The sequence below is a fragment of the Arachis ipaensis genome, chromosome B04, assembly GCF_000816755.2.
Source record: "Arachis ipaensis cultivar K30076 chromosome B04, Araip1.1, whole genome shotgun sequence".
NCBI lineage: Eukaryota > Viridiplantae > Streptophyta > Magnoliopsida > Fabales > Fabaceae > Arachis > Arachis ipaensis.
In genome coordinates this window covers 118069992-118090363 of record NC_029788.2, presented here as the reverse complement: position 1 = coordinate 118090363, position 20372 = coordinate 118069992, and the positions used below count along the sequence as shown (strand labels likewise).

The following is a 20372-nucleotide window of genomic DNA, read 5'->3' as shown; positions in this document are numbered from 1 at the left end:
TTTAAATGTGGTGAGGCTGGACATTTCAAAGCAAATTGTCCAAATAAGAAGATAACTTTCAAGAAACAGAACAACGACAACCCAAAAGAAAAGCAAGAAGCAAGCTGCGTCTCAAATGATGAGGAAGATTGTTACTCTGTGACAGAACAATCTTATGAAATCTTCGATAAGTGAATTCTTAATTCAGGAGCCTCTCACCATATGTATCCAAATAGGAAGTGGTTTACTACCTATGAAAGCATAAATGGTGGCACAGTTTTAATGGGCAATGATCATGCTTGTAAAACTGTGGGGTTGGGTACTGTAAGAATCAAGATGCATGATGGTGTCGTAAGAACCTTAAAGGATGTGAGACATATTCCAGACTTGCGGAAAAATCTAATCTCCATAGGTTTGTTGGAGAAAAATGGTTGCAAAATAGTTGCGGAAAATGGGGTACTGAAAGTTGTTCGTGGTTCTTTGGTAGTGATGAAAGGAGTTCGTCACGGTAATTTTTATTCTCTTTTGGGGACAACAGTTATAGGTGAGTTAGCAGTTGGAATCGGTGGAAGTAGAGATCAAACAGATTGCACGAGAATATGGCACATGCGGCTTGGACATATGTCAGAGAAAGGTCTATCATTACTTTGTAGACAAGGTTTGCTGAAGAATATGAAGAAACCACAAATGGAATTTTGTGAGCATTGTGTGTATGGAAAGGCACATAGGGTGAAGTTTTCTACAAGCAAGCACAAAAGCAGAGATTTGTTAGACTACGTGCATACTGATGTTTGGGGACCGGCTAAAGTTACTTCCAAGGGTGGTTCCAGGTATTTTGTTACTTTTGTTGATGATTATTCCAGGTATATTTGGATTTACTTCCTCAAACATAAGAATGAGGTATTCGACACTTTTAAGCGGTGGAGAGCAATGGTTGAAAATCGAACGGGTAGGAAGTTGAAAACTCTACGATCAGATAATGGCACAGAGTACACAGATGGAGCTTTCAAGGAGTTCTGTGATCGAGAAGACATTGCAAGACACTGGACAGTTAGAGAAACACCACAACAGAATGGAGTCGCCGAACGAATAAATCGTACGCTACTTGAGAAGGCAAGGTGTATGCACTCTAATTCCGGGTTAGGCAGAGAATGGTGGGCAGAATCGGTTGCTACAGCTTGCTACATAGTGAATCGATCCCCACATTCTTCTCTAGATGGAGACACACCTTATAAGGTGTTGTTAGGAGAACATGCAGATTACGAAAAACTCAGAGTTTTTGGATGCACAGCCTATTATCATGTCAAAGATAATAAGCTTGATGATAGAGCTAAGAAGGCAATCTTTTTGGGGTATCCAAGAGGGGTTCAAGGCTATCGCCTTTGGAGTGTAAATGATTCTAAGTTTGTAATTAGCAGGGATGTTACCTTTGATGAACGATCTATGGTAGCTTTGTCTAAAGATGTGGTGCCAGATGATGGTGATGTTGGAAAAACTTCAAATACTCAAGTGGTGGAGATAGAGTCTAAATACCAACAAATAGACTCTAGTAATGTTCAGGTGGAGCATCCTAATGCTACTCGAGATGACGCAGAGGATGAACTTGATCATGAGGAAATTCAGCGAGAAAATGCACATGCATTACAACAGCAGCAGCAGGATTCTTTGGCATCTACTAGGCCAAAGAGGAATTATAAATTTGTTCAGAAGTTCGGGTCAGACAAGCCTTTGAGACATTATGGGCAGCTAAACTTGGTAGATTATGCACTCTCAGTGGAGGATGATGAGCCGGTCACCTTCAAACATGCTATCAAAGACAAAGTTAGAGAGAGTTGGTTGGTCGCTATGGAGGAAGAGATGCAATCTCTTCATAAGAACAAGACATGGGATGTGGTCCCATTGTCCGTGGGAAAGACTGCAATTGGTTGTAAGTGGGTGTATAAAAGAAAAGAAGATCCTACTAAGTCAGATGGTACAAGATTCAAAGCTAGGTTAGTAGCAAAGGAATTTGCACAGAAAGAAGGTGTTGATTACAATGAGATATTTTCTCCAGTGGTGAAACACACTTCCATACGGGTGCTTTTAAGTGTTGTCGCTCATGGTGATCTTGAGTTAGAACAACTAGACGTGAAGACTGCGTTCTTGCAAGGTGACTTAGAGGAAGAAATCTACATGTATCAACCTGAGAGTTTCAAGGTTGAGGGTAAAGAAAGTCATGTATGTCGCTTGAGAAAATCGCTATATGGATTGAAACAATCTCCTCGGCAATGGTATAAGCGATTTGACTCCTTTATGTTGAAACAAGGTTTTTCCAGAAGTAATTATGATTGTTGTGTATACATTCGTACGCTTCCTGGAGGTGATTATATCTATCTTTTATTGTATGTGGATGACATGCTTATTGCCTCTAAGAGCAAGGTAGAGATAGATATGTTAAAAGTTCAACATGGTAAAGAATTTGAAACAAAAGACTTGGGTGCTGCACGAAAAATATTAGGCATGAAAATTAAAAGAGAGTGATCAAGCCAAAAATTGTTCTTGAGCCAAAGAGGATACATTGAGCGCGTCATTGAAAGATTTGAAATAAAAAATGCTAAATCGGTGGTAACGCCGTTGGCTCCACATTTTAGGCTCTCTGGTAAACAATCTCCCACAACAGCAGAAGATAAGTCTTACATGGAAAATGTACCTTATGCTAGTGCAGTCGGTAGCCTAATGTATGCTATGGTATGTATACGCCCAGATATTTCACAGGCAGTAAGTGTTGTTAGTAGGTTCATGGCAAACCCGGGTAAGGCACACTGGGAAGCAGTCAAGTGGATATTAAGATACTTGAAGGGCACCATTGACACAGGTTTATGCTTTAGTGGAAAATCATGTCAAATCAGCGGCTTTGTTGATTCTGATTATGGTGGTGATCTAGATAGAAGACGTTCTACGACTGGTTATGTATATAAAATACAAGGTGCTCCAGTTAGTTGGCGATCGATGTTACAAGCTACAGTGGCACTATCTACTACAGAAGCTGAGTACATGGCAGTAGCAGAAGGGGTGAAAGAAGCATTGTGGCTAAGAGGTCTTCTAGATGATTTGGGGTTGAAGCAAGATTGCGTGGATCTGAATTGTGATAGTCAAAGTGCAATTCATTTGGCTAAAAATCAGGTTCATCATGCTCGTACCAAGCATATTGATGTTAGATATCACTTCGTGCGTGATGTTATGGAGAAAGGTGACATTTCTCTTGTAAATGTACACACGGATGAAAATCTCGCTGACATGTTGACTAAAGTGGTGTCAGGAAGCAAGTTCCAACACTGTTTGAAATTGCTCAATATTGTTCCATGTTAGGCAGTCATTGTCAAATGATGCAACTGAATACGAATACCATTCTTTGATCGTCCAAAATTTGCGTAGATTTCAAATTGTGAACGAGGTGGAGAATTGTGAGGGAGAGAGAAAGAAAAGAAAGGCTAAGAAAAGGAAGGCTAAGAGTTATTATAGGAAAGTTTTATTTCTATCCGTTGAAATTATAGCATATAACCACTATATAAACGTTTGTAGAATTTCAATTCAATCATCATCAACAATAACAACTACATTCACATCTTCTTTTCATATTATTATTATTATTATTTTATTTTATTTCCTTTTCTCTTTAGTAATTATATAGCGAGTGCATTATTGTGAGTAGTGTTCAATTTCATATTACTTTGTAGCTATTAGAAGTCAAAATTCCGCTGCAGACTCAACAATATAGCAATTGGGGGCCTTTTGGAAGCTTAAAACGAAGATGCACGTGTTTCATTAAACCAAGTACGTGGAGGATTTTAGCGCACACGAAATTGGCTCGCTCAAGTGGGAATTTAGCTTACGCAAGATTTAGTAGCTCAGGCGAGAGACTCGCCCACGCAACAAATGTCGCCTACGTGAGACTTCAGCAAACTCCAATCCAAATTGCATCCCGAACTCGCTTCTTCGCTCCATTCTTTTTTATCCTTTGAATCCAATGAAGCACCTTAACCTTAAAATACTTAAACAAAATTGATCACGATATCGAATAGTATAAAAAAAGAATTAAAAACCAATGATTAAGAGCATACAGAGCATAATTTTCACTCATGAGTTCATTGGAAGCAATAAATGAAAAACTCCATGAATTAAACCAAAATTGTATAATTTGGTTGATAAAATCCATACTTTTCAATACAATTTATAACAATAAAATGGAGTTTATCAGCTACTCACAGCGGCCGCCACTGCACCTACCACGAAGGTGAGCAAGTTTCCACCTCTAAACATGTTGTTCCATGGCAGGTTAGTATTGCACTATAATATGCATACATCATACATATATACATCTTGCTGGCCAATTCAGTTATTCCAAATAAAAATTTTTTAGGGGTGGTTCTAAAAATAGGTTAATATATTTGTCCTGATAGATTAATTAGCTTTTATATCAGTATTAAAGATATTTTCAAATAGATAACATAAATGATACAAATTAAGGATATTTACTTGTTCTAATTAATATATAAGTTATACAATTAACAAATATATTCTGACCTTCGAAACCCCAATTGCAAGATTGAGAGATAAACCTGAAAAGTTTCAACATGAAAAATGCTTGAGTATGTGAGACGGGATACGCAAGAATTCCTGTTGGCAAATTTCTGATGTTCTTGAGAACATCCTCTCTGGTAGGACTAAAATAGTACAATAACATAAGATCAAAACATTTTTGTTTAAAAAATTAATTAAAGGCAATAAAAAAACAAACAAACAAACTTGTTTTACTTAAAAACGTCTAGTATCAGGATAGTGGTGTTAAGCCAGTGTTTCTACCAACCAGAACAATTAACAAGATTTTATACCTATAGCACGTTTTAAAAAGCTAAGTAGGGTATAACAAATGCTATGAAAGAATTTCATAAACAAATGTTAGTTTTAGAAACTGAGATTATAAGTTTATATTTTAGTATCATCTTAATTACTTTTATTGATTGTCCAAATATAATATTAATATAAAAAAATATTACATCCATAAATTAAGTATATTCTAAACTCAATCATAAACCAACTTCATTGAATCCAAATAAGAGAATAACACAAGAAAATACACCTAATGAAAACTACCGATGGGGAGAGCAGCTTTTTTAGTCGCTTTTGATTGCGTATGGTTGCATCGTAGAAGACAGCAAAAAAAATGGCCGTTCAGCCGCTCACAGCAGCTGCCACTGCACCTACCACGAAGGTGGATAGGTTTCCACCTCCAAACACGTTGTTCCATGGCAGGTTTGGTGTTGCCAATGTAATCTGCATACATCATACATACATACATTTTGTTGGCTAATTAAGTTATTCCAAATAAAATTTTTTTAGGGGTGGTTCTGAAAATAGTTTAATATATTTGTCCTGATAGATTAATTAGCTTTTATATTAGTATTCAAGATATTTTCAAATAGATAATATAAATGACACAAAATGAGGATATTTACTTGTTCTAATTAATATATGAGTTATACATTTAATAAATATATTCTGACTTTCGAAATCCCAATTGCAAGATTGAGAGGTAACCCTGAAAATTTTCAACACGAAAAATGCTTGAGTATGTGAGACGTAGTAAGCAAGAATTTCTCGTGACAGTTTTTTGATGTTCTTGAGAACATCCTCTCTAGTAGGACTAAAATAGTATAATAACATAAGATCAAAACTATGCAATGTAAATTTTTTTGTTTAAAAAATAAATTAAAGGCAATAAATAAAACAAACAAACAATCTTGTTTTACTTAAAAACGTCTAGTATCAGGATAGTAGTGTTAAGCCAGAATTTCTACCAATAAGAACAATTAACATAGTTTTATACCTATAGCATGTTTTCAAAAAGCAAAGCAGGGTAAAATAAATGTTGTGAAAGGATTTCATAAATAAATGTTAGTTTTAGAAAGTGAGATTATAAGTTTATATTTTAGTATCATCTTAATTACCTTTATTGATTGTCCAAGTTTAATATTAATATAAAGAAAATATTGCATCCATAAATTAAGTATATTCTAAACTCAATCCTAAACCAACTTCATTGAATCCAAATAAGAGAACAACACAAGAAAATATACCTAATGAAAACCACCGATGGGGAGAGTAGCTTTTTTAGCCGCTTCTGCGTATGATTGCATCATAGAAGGCAGCAAAAAAATGGCTATTCAGCCGCTCACGGCGGCCGCCACTGCACCTATCAAGAAGGCGGGAAGATTTTCGCCTCTAAACACGTTTTTCAATGACAAGCTTAGTTTTGCCACTATAATCTGCATACATCATACATACATACATCTTGTTGGCTAATTCAGTTATTTAAAATAAAAATTTTTTAGGGGTGATTTTGGAAATAGTTTAGTATATTTGTCCTAATAGATTAATTAGCTTTTATATCAGTATCAAAGATATTTTGAAATAGATAACATAAATGACACAAAGTAAGGATTTTTAATTGCTCTAATTAATATATGAGTTATATATTTAAAAAATATATTCTAACTTTCGAAACCTCAATTGCAAGATTGAGAGGTAACCCTGAAAATTTCCAACACGAAAAATGCATGAGTATGTGAGACGTAATAAGTAAGAATTTCTCCTGACAGTTTTATGATGTTCTTGAGAATATCCTCTCTAGTAGGACTAAAATAATATAATAACATAAGATCAAAACTATGCAATATAAACATTCTTATTTAAAAAATTAATTAAAGACAATAAATAAAATAAACAAACAATCTTTTTTTACTTAAAAACGTCTAATATCAGGATAGTGGTGCTAAGCCAGAGTTTCTATTAGCCAGAAAAATTAACATGATTTTATACATATAACACGTTTCAAAAAGCTAATCAGAGTAAAATAAATGCTGTTAAAGGATTTTATAAATAAATGTTTATTTTAGAAAGTGAGATTATAAGTTTATATTTTGGTATCATCTTAATAATCTTTATTAATGGTCTAAATATAATATTACTATAAAAAGAATATTACATCCATAAATTAAGTATATTTTAAACTCAATCCTAAACCAGTTTCATTTAATCCAAATAAGAAAACAACACAAGAAAATACACCTAATGAAAATCATCGATGGGGAGAACTGCTTTTTTAGCCGCTTCTGATTGCGTATGGTTGTGTCATAATAGGCAGCCGCTACTGTACCAACCAGGAAGGTGGGCAAATTTTTACATACAAACACGTTTCATGGCAGGCTTAGTGTTCCCACTATAATCTGCATACACTAATTACATACATATATCTTGTTGGCTAATTCAATTAATCCAAATAATTTTTTTGTGGTTCTGAAAATAGTTTAGTATATTTTTTCTGATAGATTAATTAGATTTAATACCGATATTGAATATATTATCAAATAGATAACATAAATGACATAAAGTAAGGATATTTACTTGCTCTAATTAATATATAAGTTAAATATTTAATAAATATATTTCTGACGAAACCCCAATTGCAAGATTGAGGGGTAAACCTAAAAACTTCTAACATGAAAAATGCTTTAGTATGTGAGACAGGGTAAGAAAGAATTTCTCCTAGCAAATTTCTGATGTTCTTGAGAACATCCTCTCTGGTAGGACTAAAATAGTATAATAACATAAGATCAAAACTATGCAATGTAAACATTCTTGTTTAAAAAATAAATTAAAGGCAATAAATAAAATAAACAAACAATCTTGTTTTACTTAAAAATGTCTAGTATCAGGATAGTGATAAGACACCGAGCTCCGTAATCGTCCAAGTTAGCGTAATACACCGAGCTCCGTACCAGTAGCCTATGGTATATAATGGTATTGCAACAGAGTAAAGCTTTCCATGCTCCTCACCATACACCTCGCTCCCCATCCAATCAGAGATGTACCAGAAGAACCTGAACAAGGCCACCCAGTTGAATGCCACAACCGCCATCAGCCGTAACATCGGTTTCTTTAGCCCCTTCGTGGTCCGAAATATTTTCGGAAGCATTTAACCACTGCCCATCTATCATCTTCCTCTTCTCTCTCACGTGACTCCTCCTTAGATAATGTCGGCTTGTCCTGGACATATGATAGAGCCACAGCCATCAAACGGTAGAAGAAGGATCAAGAAAATTGATAAGGTTTTCACATTTACGCGTGGCATGCTTTTGTCATAAATGACAACATATCATCGAATCTCCAAAAGAAGACGGCGAAGTAACATAGTTCATTTTCCACTGCTATGAAATGAGAAGTACATGTATGCCGGTCTAATCGTCCGTTGGTCTCTCCTGGTGTTACCTAAATTATTTATCAATAATAAGTTTACCATTGTAATTATTATTTTAGTGAGAGTACATAAAGAGTACATAGTATATAAGGTGCAATAACTCAACAAATATTTTTTAAGAGAATTTTTCATTCTCTTAAAAAAAAATTTTCTAATAACTGCATGTAACGTACGGTAAAGTAACGTCACATTAAAAAAATAAGGAAAAACCTTTATGGTTCGTGATGTTTTGTGCTGTCGTCTTCCCACAAATCTTATTCGTCAGCTTGATGGATGGTAACATAATTTGGTAATGCTGTTCGAATAACTCGTGAATAGCATAGTTTTTGAAATTCAACAATTTTAGGCTTGTTATACGCTCCAAAAGGAAGGTTAATATTTGTTGATTTATTACAACATCCCCTTAGAAATTTTTTTTTAAGAGAATGCAAAAATCTCCTTAGAAAATATTTGTTGAGTTATTACACCTTATATACCATGTACTCTTTATGTACTTTCACTAAAAAATAATTACAATGATTTTGTTTGAAGAATATTGATCTGAGTAGTCTTTTTCTCCACAGTGATATATTCTAGAGAATGCTGAATGTCTATTTTCTTCAAATACCTATGGTGAAAATGAATTGGCAATATAATGACAAACTAGAATTGGAACTAGCCCATTTCTATATATCAGCCAATAGACCGTGTTTAGGAATTGAATTCTCTTAGGAACATTCCAAAAGAGAATTTGATTCATCCCCCACCTTATTGTTAAGGGGATAATTGTCCCTTGTCTATATTTTATTTGGAGAAAATCCAGTTGACAATAGTATAGTTTTTGAATTTCAACAATTTTAGGCTTGTTACCCGCTCCAAAAGGAAGGTTAATATTTGTTGAGTTATTACAACATCTCCTTAGAAATTTTTTTTGTAAAGAGAATACAAAAATTTCCTTAGAAAATATTTGTTGAGTTATTACACCTTATATACTATGTACTCTTTATGTACTCTCACTCAAAAAATAATTACAATGGTTTTGTTTAAAGAATATTGATTTGAATAGTCTTCTTCTCCATAGTGGTATACTCTAGATAATGCTGGATGTCTATTTTCTTCACATACCATGGTGGAAATGAATTGGCAATATAATGACAACCTAGATTTGGGACTCGCTCATTTCTATATATCAGCCAATAAACCGTGTCCAGGAATTGAATTCTCTTGGGGACACTCCAAAAGAGAATTCAATTCATCCTCTACCTCATTGTTAAGGGGGTAATTGTCCTTAGATAATAACATAGTTTTTGAATTTCAACAATTTTAGTTGTTACCCACTCTAAAAGGAAGGTTAATATTTGTTGAGTTATTACAACATCCCCTTAGAAAATATTTTTTTAAAGAGAATGCAAAAATTTTTTTAGAAAATATTTGTTGACACCTTATATACTATGTACTCTTTATGTACTCTCACTAAAAAAATAATTACAATGGTAAACCTATTATTGATAAAGAAATAATCTAGGTAACAGCTAGCAAGGTCATCAAGGAAGTCTTTGTAGCGAGCATCTATCATGTTAATCGAAATCTCCAACATCCATAATCTGATCCCAAAAATAGCTAAGGCGCGTGGTCGAATTTTTTCGGAGAGGTTGTCCCCAAAGGCGTGGCCGATGTCTGCGGTGAAACCAATTGTCAAAAAAGCTATGGTGACGACAACGGCACCCGCAAAGATGAAAGGACAGTGCCGCCCGAGTTTACAGATTTCTCGGTTGCTGTAATAATTGAGGATAGGATGGAGAACAGAGCTACAAACGGCGTCGATGAGCCACACCAAAGAGGCCCATCTATCCAGTACTCCGAGGATCACGTAGCCTGTATTAGCCATGTTATCTGGATAGCGTTGACAAGGTGGATCCCGGCGGCCATAGTGCCCAGTGTTTAGGGGTGGTTATGAAAATAGTTTAGTATATTTGTCCTATAGATTAGTTAGTCTTTATATCAGTATAAAAAATATTTTCAAATAGATAAAATAAATTACACAAAGTAAGGAATAAGGGTATTTACTTGCTCTAATTAATATATAAGTTATACATTTAATGAATATATTCTGACCTTCGAAACTTCAATTGCAAGATTGAGAGGTAACCCTGAAAATTTTTAGGGTTAAGTATGATTTTGGTTCCCAACGTAGGGGTTGAAAATTTATTTCGTCCCTCGCCTTTTTTTCGCTCCAAAATGGTCCCCAAAGTTTCAGTTTGTTTTAAAATCGTCATTTTTACCAATTATATTTTTTTATTACCAAATTATCCTTTATTAAAAAAATTATAAAATAAAATAAATATAAAATAAATAAAAAAAAAAGAAAAAAAGAAAAAAAAAAGAAATGAGAAAGCAATAAAAATGGGATAAATGTCACCCAAAAAAGAAAAGTATGATGTTGTTTGATTTTTCTGGATTTTCTGAATTCTGGGTTTTGATGAGGATGACGATGATGATATTGATTTTCTGATGTTTTGGTTTTTCTGATGTTAATTTTTCTGGATTTTCTGATGTTTTGGTGTGATGGATGTTGGTGATGGAGTGGCAGTGGATGGGGGGTGGTGGTGGTTGTTCTGATTCTGAGTTCTGGTGGTGGTGGTGGTGGTGGTGGTGGTGGTTGTTCTGATTCTGAGTTCTGATAATGGTGGTGGTGGTGGTGGTAGTGGTAGTGGTGGTGGTGGTGGTAGGTGGTAGGTGGTGGTGGTTGTGGTGGTGCTGGTGGTTTGCATAATTTTGGGGAAGAAGGGAGAATTTTGGGGAAGAATGGATAGGGGCATTTTGGTCCGAAAGACGGTTTTAAAACAAACTGAAACTTTGGGGACCATTTTAGAGCAAAAAAAAAGGCGAGGGACGAAAAAAATTTTCAGCCCCTACGTTAGGGACCAAAATCATACTTAATCCAAATTTTTAACATGAAAAATGCTTTAGTATGTGAGATGGGGTAAGCAAGAATTCTTTCTGGAATATTTTTGATGTTCTTGAGAAAATCCTCTCTGGTAGGACTAAAATATTACAATAACATAATATAAAACTATGCAATGTAAATATTCTTGTTAAAAAAATAAATTAAAAGTAATAATAAAATAAACAAATAATCTTATTTTACTTAAAAACTTCTAGTATCAGGATAGTGGTGCTAAGCCACTGTTTCTACTAACCAGAACAATTAACATGATTTTATACTTATAGCACATTTCAAAAAGTTAAGTAGGATAAAACAAATGCTATGAAAGGATTTCATAAACAAATGTTAGTTTTAGAAAGACAGATTATAAATTTATATTTCAGTATCATCTTAATTAACTTTATTGATTGTCCAAATATTATATTAATATAAATAAAATGGTGATTTCTTCGATACCCAATTAATTTGAGGGTATTACATACTTTTTTTACATGTTCCAATTAATTGGTGATAAGTGTATTCGTTAATTTCAATCAGCAAATGAATTTTTAATTTTTTATAAATAAAAAATAATAAATTTAATACATGTATTAAATACTTTATATATACATATCTTAATACAGTGTACATACAGTTAACTATAAAAAATAATTGATCGTTCTTAAGGAAAATTTGTTATGTTGGCAACTTTGAATGGAAGAACAGTAAAAAAAAAAGATCGATTATTTTGGGTTCCAACAATAAAATCGGCGACTTTGAATCGAAGAACAGTAAAAAGAACGATGGATTGTTCTGGGTTACAGCAACAAGATCGACGACTTTTGAAGATTAGAAGGAGGAAAAAGAAGGTATATCTTGAGAGCGAAGGAGAGGGAAGAAGACGAAAACAAATTTTTTTCTGTGAATATAGAAAAGAGAAGAAGACGAATTTAGATGAAAATGATTAGGGTTCTATGTTCTTTCCTCTTTCTCCAGCAGCATATACAACGGTCCAATTCTAATTCTTTTTCTTTTTTTTTTTAAATAATTTATTTAAAGTTTACCACATATGATGGTTTAATTTAATCAGAGTTAATTTAATAAATGTATTAAATTCATTATTTTTTATTTTTAAAAATTAAAAATTCATTTGTTTATTGAAATTAATGAATACACTTGTCACCAATTAAGTATATTCTAAACTCTATTCTAAATCAACTTCATTGAATCCAAATAAGAGAATAACACAAGAAATTACATCTAATGGAAACCACCGATAGAGAGAGCAGAAGGCAGCGAAAAATGGCTATTCCACTGCTCACGGCGGCCGCCACTGCACATACCAGAAGGCAGGAAGGTTTCCACCTCCAAACACGTTGTTTCTTGGCAAGCTTAGTGTTGCCAATAGGAGACTCGAACCCGCAACCTCTTAAATGAGTATGGGGAGACTATGCCATTTGAACTATAACTCATTGGTACAAAATAAAGATATTTACTTGCTCTAATTAATATATAAGTTATACATTTAATAAATATATTCTGACCTTCGAAACTCCAATTGCAAGATTGAGAGGTATCCTTGAAAATTTCCAACATAAAAAATGCTTGAGTTTGTGAGACGTAGTAAGCAAGATTTCTTCCTGGAAGTTTTCTGATGTTCTTGAGAACATCTTCTCAAGTAGGACTAAAATAATACAATAACATAATATCAAAACTATGCAATGTAAACATTCTTGTTTATAAACTTAATTAAAGACAATAGATAAAATAAACAAACAATCTTGTTTTACTTAAAAATGTCTAATGTCAGGATAGTGGTGTTAAGCCAAAATTTCTACTAGCCAAAAGAATTAACATAGTTTTATACCTATAACACGTTTCAAAAAAAGCTAATCAAGGTAAAACAAATGATATGAAAGAATTTTATAAACAAATGTTAGTTTGAGAAATTGAAATTATAAGTTTATAGTTTAGTATCATCTTAATTACCTTTATTAATTANNNTATTTTAAACTAAATTTTAAACAAGATTTATTGAATTCAAATAAGAGAATACAAGAAAATACACCTAATAAAAACCACCGATAGGGAGAATAGTTGTTTTAGCCGCTTCTAATTGCAAATGGTTGTGTCATAAAAAACAGCCAAAAAATGGCTATGTCCGTTTACGAAAGAAGAGAAGGTATCAGAATATAAAAGAAGAAAAATTAGGATTGAGAGTGGTGGAAAGAGAGAAAAAGTGGTAACTAGTAACAAAGATTATTTCAAAATGCCTAGAAATAAGACTCTTAGAAATAAGAATCTAGTAGGTTGGCTCTGAACATGCCTGAAAAAACAAGTATGATCCCCCTTTCTTGTTCTCTTAAAAAGAAAGTATAGGTTGGCTCCGATCATGCCTGGAAAAACAGGTACGATCCCTCTTTTAAAAAAGTTTCAATTTTTGCCAATTGTGAATTTTAGAAAAAAAAATTTAAGTTTTTGTGTTTGCAAAAAATGAAAATTACTTTGCAAAAAATGAAAATTATCAAACTTTGATAATTAAACTGACATATTGAAACTCATATTAATAATTAACTAATAGTAAAAAAATAATGAATTTTGATAATTCTATAATATTTTTAAAGAGGTAAATATCAAATCGGTATTCGAAAGATTCTGACGCTGACAAAATTGTATTTGATCTTTGTTATTGACAAAATATTTTTCGAAAGATTTTAAAATTTGACGAAAACGAACAACTGTTAATTGAGTTACCTGGAGTTAAAATTTAAAGGTGACATGTCAGTTAACAATTATAATAATTACAAAATTTACTCAATTTTAATTTTTATAATTTTAAAAACACCCCAATTTCAATTTTTTAAAAACCCTAATCCTTTTTCTTCTGAAACTCTCATCTCTTCCCCTTCCTCATCATCATCCACCAATTTTCTTTTCCAATTAAATCCTCTTCATTTTCATTGGTTGCTGCCTTTACCTTCTTCCTTCCTCTTACTCTTCTAACCAAAGATGCTTCTCTAATACTCAATTCTTTCTTCTCAAGACTCAATCCCTTTTTCATTTCTCATTTTTTTTCTCATATGCCATTAGCTCTTCCAAAAGCTTCTCCACTTCGTAGCTCTTCTTCTTTTCTTGATGTTGTTGATCACCACTTGATCCACCTGCCACCTCCGATGACAAACCAGAACCAGACTCATACTCAGAATTATCATCAACACAACTCACAAATGGATCTGCATTGATGGCACCACCAACACCAATAGTTCCTCCATGATTCAGATCGTAACCAAACTCTAAGTTGAGGTTCAGAGTGTTACCTGGTTGTTCATGTTGTTGTTGTTGTTGGTATCACCATATTGATACAAAGGAGGATGATTACTCAATCTTCAAATGGGAGGAGGAAGAATGTTTGGAATAATGTTACGAGATTGTTGAATGGAGTGCTCGTCATCCTCGTTGGGAAAGTTCACTTTAGCTTTCTTTCCGGAAATTTTATGAGCTTCTCTGTCATAGGCCATGGCAGCTTCTTTGGTGGTGTTGAAGGTTCCAAGCCAAATGCAAACACCTTTCCTTGGATCGCGAATCTCCGCCGTCCATTTTCCCTCTTCTCACACCTTCCCAATCGCAAACTGAATCATCATCTTAAGAACACAGGATCTTCCATGTGATACCTCTACAGCAGATCTCACATCTTCTGCCGCTATCACCACCACCATCACCACAATTATAACTAGAGCCTTGTTAATCACTACCTGATTCCCAAAAATGGCATCATTGAGAGGAAAAAGAAGAAGAAAAAAGGAGATTACGGTTTTAGAAAATGATGATGATTTAGAAAAAGAGATAAGAGTTTTAGGGGAAAAAAAAGAGGATTAGAGTTTTTAAAAAATTGAAATTGGGGTGTTTTTAAAATTATAAAAATTAAAAGTGAGTAAATTTTGTAATTATTATAATTATTAACTGATACGTCACCTTTAAACATTAATTTTAGGTAATTCAATTGGTAGTTGGTCGCTTTTGTCAAATTTTAAAATTTTTTGGAGATCATTTTGTCAATAACAAAAATCAAGTACCATTTTATCAGCGTCAGAATTTTTCGGATTCTGATTTGATATTTCCTCAATTTTTAAAAGAGAAATGAGATGAAAATAAAATTTGAGAAATGAAAAAAAGCACATGTGCATGATAGTGGGACCCTTTGTTGAGTGATGGGTGTGATCAGTTATCCATATTTGTGATGATGTGTACACTATCCTCAATTGTAAGGATTTACTTGTAATTTTAGCATTTCACAACACGTGTAACGCACTCTCCAATCACAACCTTTTTCTTCTCCCTAACCATCCAACTTAGTTGGAAACACCACCATCTATCAGAAATTCAGAATCCACACACAGTTTCTTTTATCCTAACACAATTCATCAGTGATCAATTAATATCATCTCTTCTTGAATCTCTCTCATAACTCACAACCCTTCAAATTTTCCAAGGTATTCACGTGCTTAGAGCTTTAGACAAATAATGGAAGTTGGCCTATAATTGTATTCTAAACACACTTCATATTTTCTTGTTTTGCTACTGAGAAGGCTTGAGGAGAAAAAAATAGTATAAAGGAAGTAATTTGTGTAATGGAAAAGGTAATCTGCATTCCTCTTTTTTTTTCTAATTTTTTCCTTTTTAATCTCTTTCTCACTTTCATTTTTCTTCTTTCAATGTTAGTTTGCATGTGCCTGTATATGAACAAGAAACTGAGCTATTGAAGATGAATACCATGTCACTCACAAGAGGGAATTATTATATGGATGGAAGATTGATTATTGAAGAACATGGAATTGAGTCAGCAAATCAATGTGTTGGAAAAGATTTTCTTGGAGGCTCAAGGGCAATTTGCATTTGGCCAAAATATTTAACTAGTTCAAGGAATAATACTAATACTAATCCTAATAACAATGGTAAGTGGCAAAGGTTCAATGTAGCTGCAAAGATTAGAAAGGGAAAGAAGCATGATTATCCATGGCCTGATAAGATGGATCCAAATATCAGTAGTGGATACTTGACTTACCTTTCTCACTTTAAGCCTCTGGCTGAGAAACCTAAACCTGTCACACTTGATTTTGAGAAACCACTTGTTGATCTAGAGAAAAAGATTATAGAGGTAATAATTAAGGAAAGAAGATCTCATTTTTAGTAGAGCAATATAATTTGATGAATTATTTGTATCATGCAGGTTTACGCTTAAAAACTTTGTCGAATATTCATGACAGGTACGTAGTATGGCAGATGACACCGGCTTAGACTTCAGCAATCAAATTGAGGCTCTGGAGAGCAAATATCAACAGGTAAATGGAAACATGTTTTGTTATGTTGTTAGATTATTAGATATTTGCATGAGATGTCTTAGGGTTTAATGATGACTTTGGTACCTTCTTGTATTTCTTCAGCTTCAATTGATTTCAATTTAAAATTGAATGTTATGAGGAATGCAGTAACTGAAACCAACATCAAAAGTATCATGGACTTATGATATATGCAATAAAAAACATTACCTTATTCAGCAGAGTATTTAGCTTTCTTTGTCAAATTTCATTGATATGGGTAATTTAGTTAAATTTACTGAAGACAGACCTAGCATAGATCTTGGTGCTGCAAACTATGCAGCTCATACTATACTAGGGACAAAACCAATGGCCAAATTTCATCGGTATATCTGTCGATAAATAACTTATCGGCAGAATATCTTTCTGTAAGTTCCTTGTTTGTTAGTAGTGAAACTTCTAACACAAGGAATTTCATATATTGACACAACTTCAAGATTGTCCTAATTCCAAATTTCTTTTAAGTTGAAAACAGGCTTTGAAAGATCTATACACACACTTAACACCATTCCAACGGTTGATGATTGCGCGACATCCAAATAGGCCAACAGTTCTTGATCATATACTTAACATCACAGAGAAGGTATATCAGAGGCTTGTTTGGTTTCTGTTTTCAATTTCTTTTCTTACTTTTATAGAAAATTTCCCACTTAATATTTTCTATGTTAATTTTGGAACCTTTTAGTGGGTAGAGCTTCATGGCGATCGAGCAGGCTATGATGATCCAGCTATTGTGACTGGTTTAGGGACTATGGATGGTAAAAGTTACATGTTCATAGGCCATCAGAAAGGTAGGAACACAAAGGAAAATATTACTCGAAACTTTGCAATGCCAACTCCTCATGGGTATGCTTCATCTTTCAATTGATTACACTCTACACCAAATAGTTATAAAAATAAAACTAAGAATTTAAACAATGATGTTTTATGAAAATTTAAGTCATTCTATGACCTCCTCCAAGATTAGTGGATATATCGCTTAATCACGGGAAGTTCAGTGTAATATATCCTCTTTGTTTTGAAGATTAATCAGCCTTCACGATTGTTGTTTTCGAAACAGTTACCGGAAAGCTTTGCGCATGATGAAATATGCAGATCACCATAAATTCCCTATAATTACATTTGTGGACACTCCTGGTGCCTATGCTGATCTAAAGTCTGAGGAACTTGGTCAAGTGTGTGTGTGCACATTCATTTTCTTTTCCATTAACCTTGGGAATTGGACTATTAGTACATAGTTTAATTTACTTCACATTGATTAATGTACATATGCTTGTGCAGGGTGAAGCAATAGCCCATAATTTGAGGACAATGTTTGGTCTCAAGGTACCTATACTAACAGTTGTAACCGGCGAAGGTGGTTCAGGTGGGGCACTTGCCATTGCTTGTGCCAATAAATTGTTCATGCTTGAGAATTCTGCCTTTTATGTAGCAAGGTAATTATATTAATTTCCCCTTCTTTTTGAAAAAAAAAATCACATATATATTGAATATTTTCTATTGTTTGTTGATGAACTTCTATCATCTAGCCCTGAAGCTTGTGCTGCAATATTGTGGAAGTCTTCCAAAGCTGCTCCTAAGGTAATCAATTTAAATCAGTTCTGATTTTTGGCTTACTTTGAACATTTGAGCAATTTTGTAGTGACTTTAGTTAGTTTTGTATAGGCTGCTGAAAAGCTAAGAATTACAGCTCAAGAACATTATAGACTTGGAATTGCTGATGGTGTTATTCCTGTAAGCAAATTGAAAATCCCTGCTAGAGATTTTGTCTCATGACCTTCTTTGTGTTTTGAGTTTTGAAATGATGTTAGTACTATGATCTTCATATAGGAACCATTAGGTGGTGCACATGTTGATCCTACTTGGACTTCTCAGCAAATTAAGCTTACACTCACTCAGGCCATGGAGGTAATTAATAAAACTAATCTCATCTTTGTGAACATGTGATTGCATTTTCTTCTAAATCAAGAAATCATAAAGAAAATTTGTGGAATTAAGGTTGTGCATGGAAACTGTCTCAAAACAAGATATACAGAAAAATGTGCAAATTTTGTCATAGGACAAAGACATGTTTGTTTTCGAATTATTCATTTTCTCTAAATAGATTTGTGTCTCATGGTATCTCTATATTTCTGTCTCGAGACAGTTACCAAAGAAGGGCTAATGCCTAAGCTATGACTCTTTGTATTTGCTCATTTGATCTAGTGGAAAAGATTTGGTTGTTTTTGTTGTTCTTATCTACCAATTATGCAAACATTGAAATCTTTTACAATAGGAGCTGACCAAAATGAATGAAGAAGAGTTGTTTCGCCATAGACATCTCAAGTTCCGGTCGATTGGAGGATTCCAAGAAGGCATACCTGTGGAGCCAGAGAGGAAGAGAAACATGAAGCCGTCCGATGTAAACTCGTCCACTCTTACTGATATCGAGTCAGAGCTCCAAACTCTGAGAAAGCAAATTTTAGAATCAAAGGGACCAACTGATCCTATCACGAATGAATCGATTCAGAAGCTTGTAAAAGAAGTAGATGAGGAGATCACCAAAGCAATCATTTCAATGGGGCTAGCAGAGAAAGTTCAATCAGTAAGAATGGAGTTATCTAAGAACTCAAACCAACCTCTTAGTACTAACATGGAGGAAAAAGTGGACAGAATCATGGAAGAGATAAATATGAAGATGGCGCAGCCGGGAGCATATCTAGGACTAAAACAGAAGCTTAAGAAGCTAGACACTATAAATAGTTTCATAGAGATGAAAGTAAAACAAGAGAAACTAAGAAACGAGCTCAACGAGAAACTCTCGGCCGATACCAAGGCGAAGATTGCAAGCCTGATGGATGCTCAGGAAAGGATGCCGGATCATGAATTGGTAGAGAAAGCAATGGAAGTTCAGAGAGAGTTGGAAGAGGTTTTGAAGTCAGCTAACTTGGAAATTGTTGGAGTGATGAAGAAGAATGTTGAAACTCCACCAGCAGATATAAAACAGAAGATTGTAGAGTTGAACAATGAGATCATTGGTGAAATTGATAGGGTGGTGAATGCAGAAGAAGGCCTTAAGGATCAAATTAAGGAACTGGAGAATATGATAGCACAAGGCTTGGATTCTAAGGATGTTGAGAAGATGGAAGCCGGCATAAAAGAGCGAATCCTCGCTGCTTTGGATGCTGCTGGAGTGAAGGAAAAGATTGAGAGAATGAAGGAGGAGGTAGAATCTTTGTCCATGGCAGGTTTTGAGGACAAGATTGGTGAGGAAAATGGTAGATGCTAAAGCAAGAATTGAATCATGATCATGTGTTTTTATGTCTAAATTATCATCTTAGTCAATATTGTAGAAATGAAGGGGTTAAATAACATCTTGTGATCTTGAGTTGCACATATATATACACCTGTTTATGCATATCAGTCTCGTTAGATAGTTTTGGATTCAACCTTATGCATTTTCAAGTTGAAAATTTGTTAAGTGAAAAGTAAAATTGGATAAAGAGTAAATTTTTTTACTAAATTTATAAAGAACTTGTGCATTGCACATAATAATTTTTTTTTTGTTGGAATTTTTCTTTACTAAAAAAAAACATCTTCACTCTTCACCAATAGCATTTCCCTCTCAAGTCTCAAGTTATGGTCTTTGTGAACTTTCATCAGCACCATATGCATGATTCACTATGCTATCTTGTTTCTACATTTCTTATATCAAATATTTCACTTCCAATTTTTTTATTATTTATTATTATTCCTTTTCCAAATCAGTAATATATTCTTACCTTAGAAACACTTTTTTTTTAGGGAAAAAATACAAATGATAGACCATTATGTTAAA

At 33.8% G+C, this 20372-nt stretch overlaps 1 protein-coding gene and 1 pseudogene across 2 annotated transcripts; one reads left to right on the top strand and one right to left on the bottom strand.

Moving 5' to 3' along the window:
- Positions 14013-15549, bottom strand: LOC107637083 (annotated as a pseudogene).
- LOC107634979 (acetyl-coenzyme A carboxylase carboxyl transferase subunit alpha, chloroplastic) lies at positions 15492-19952 on the top strand. Of its 2 annotated transcripts, none has more exons than XM_016338323.2 (11): positions 15492-15670; positions 15900-16335; positions 16445-16519; positions 17031-17138; positions 17241-17401; positions 17616-17730; positions 17837-17991; positions 18085-18136; positions 18221-18289; positions 18386-18463; positions 18831-19952. In XM_016338323.2, exons 2-11 carry the CDS (start codon positions 15943-15945, stop codon positions 19821-19823), a joined length of 2199 nt encoding a protein of 732 aa, XP_016193809.1. In that variant the 5' UTR covers positions 15492-15670; positions 15900-15942; the 3' UTR covers positions 19824-19952. The 2 variants fall into 2 exon arrangements, with proteins under 2 accessions (XP_016193809.1, XP_016193808.1); XM_016338322.2 differs by having other exon boundaries at positions 15492-15817.

Bases quoted from the DNA above. Each gene is read 5' to 3' on its own strand.
- LOC107634979 (XM_016338323.2), top strand. From the start codon at position 15,943: ATGAATACCATGTCACTCACAAGAGGGAATTATTATATGGATGGAAGA. The intron at 18,137-18,220 runs GTAATCAATTTA...AGTTTTGTATAG, and splicing joins CTTCCAAAGCTGCTCCTAAG to GCTGCTGAAAAGCTAAGAAT. The intron at 18,290-18,385 runs GTAAGCAAATTG...ATCTTCATATAG, and splicing joins TTGCTGATGGTGTTATTCCT to GAACCATTAGGTGGTGCACA.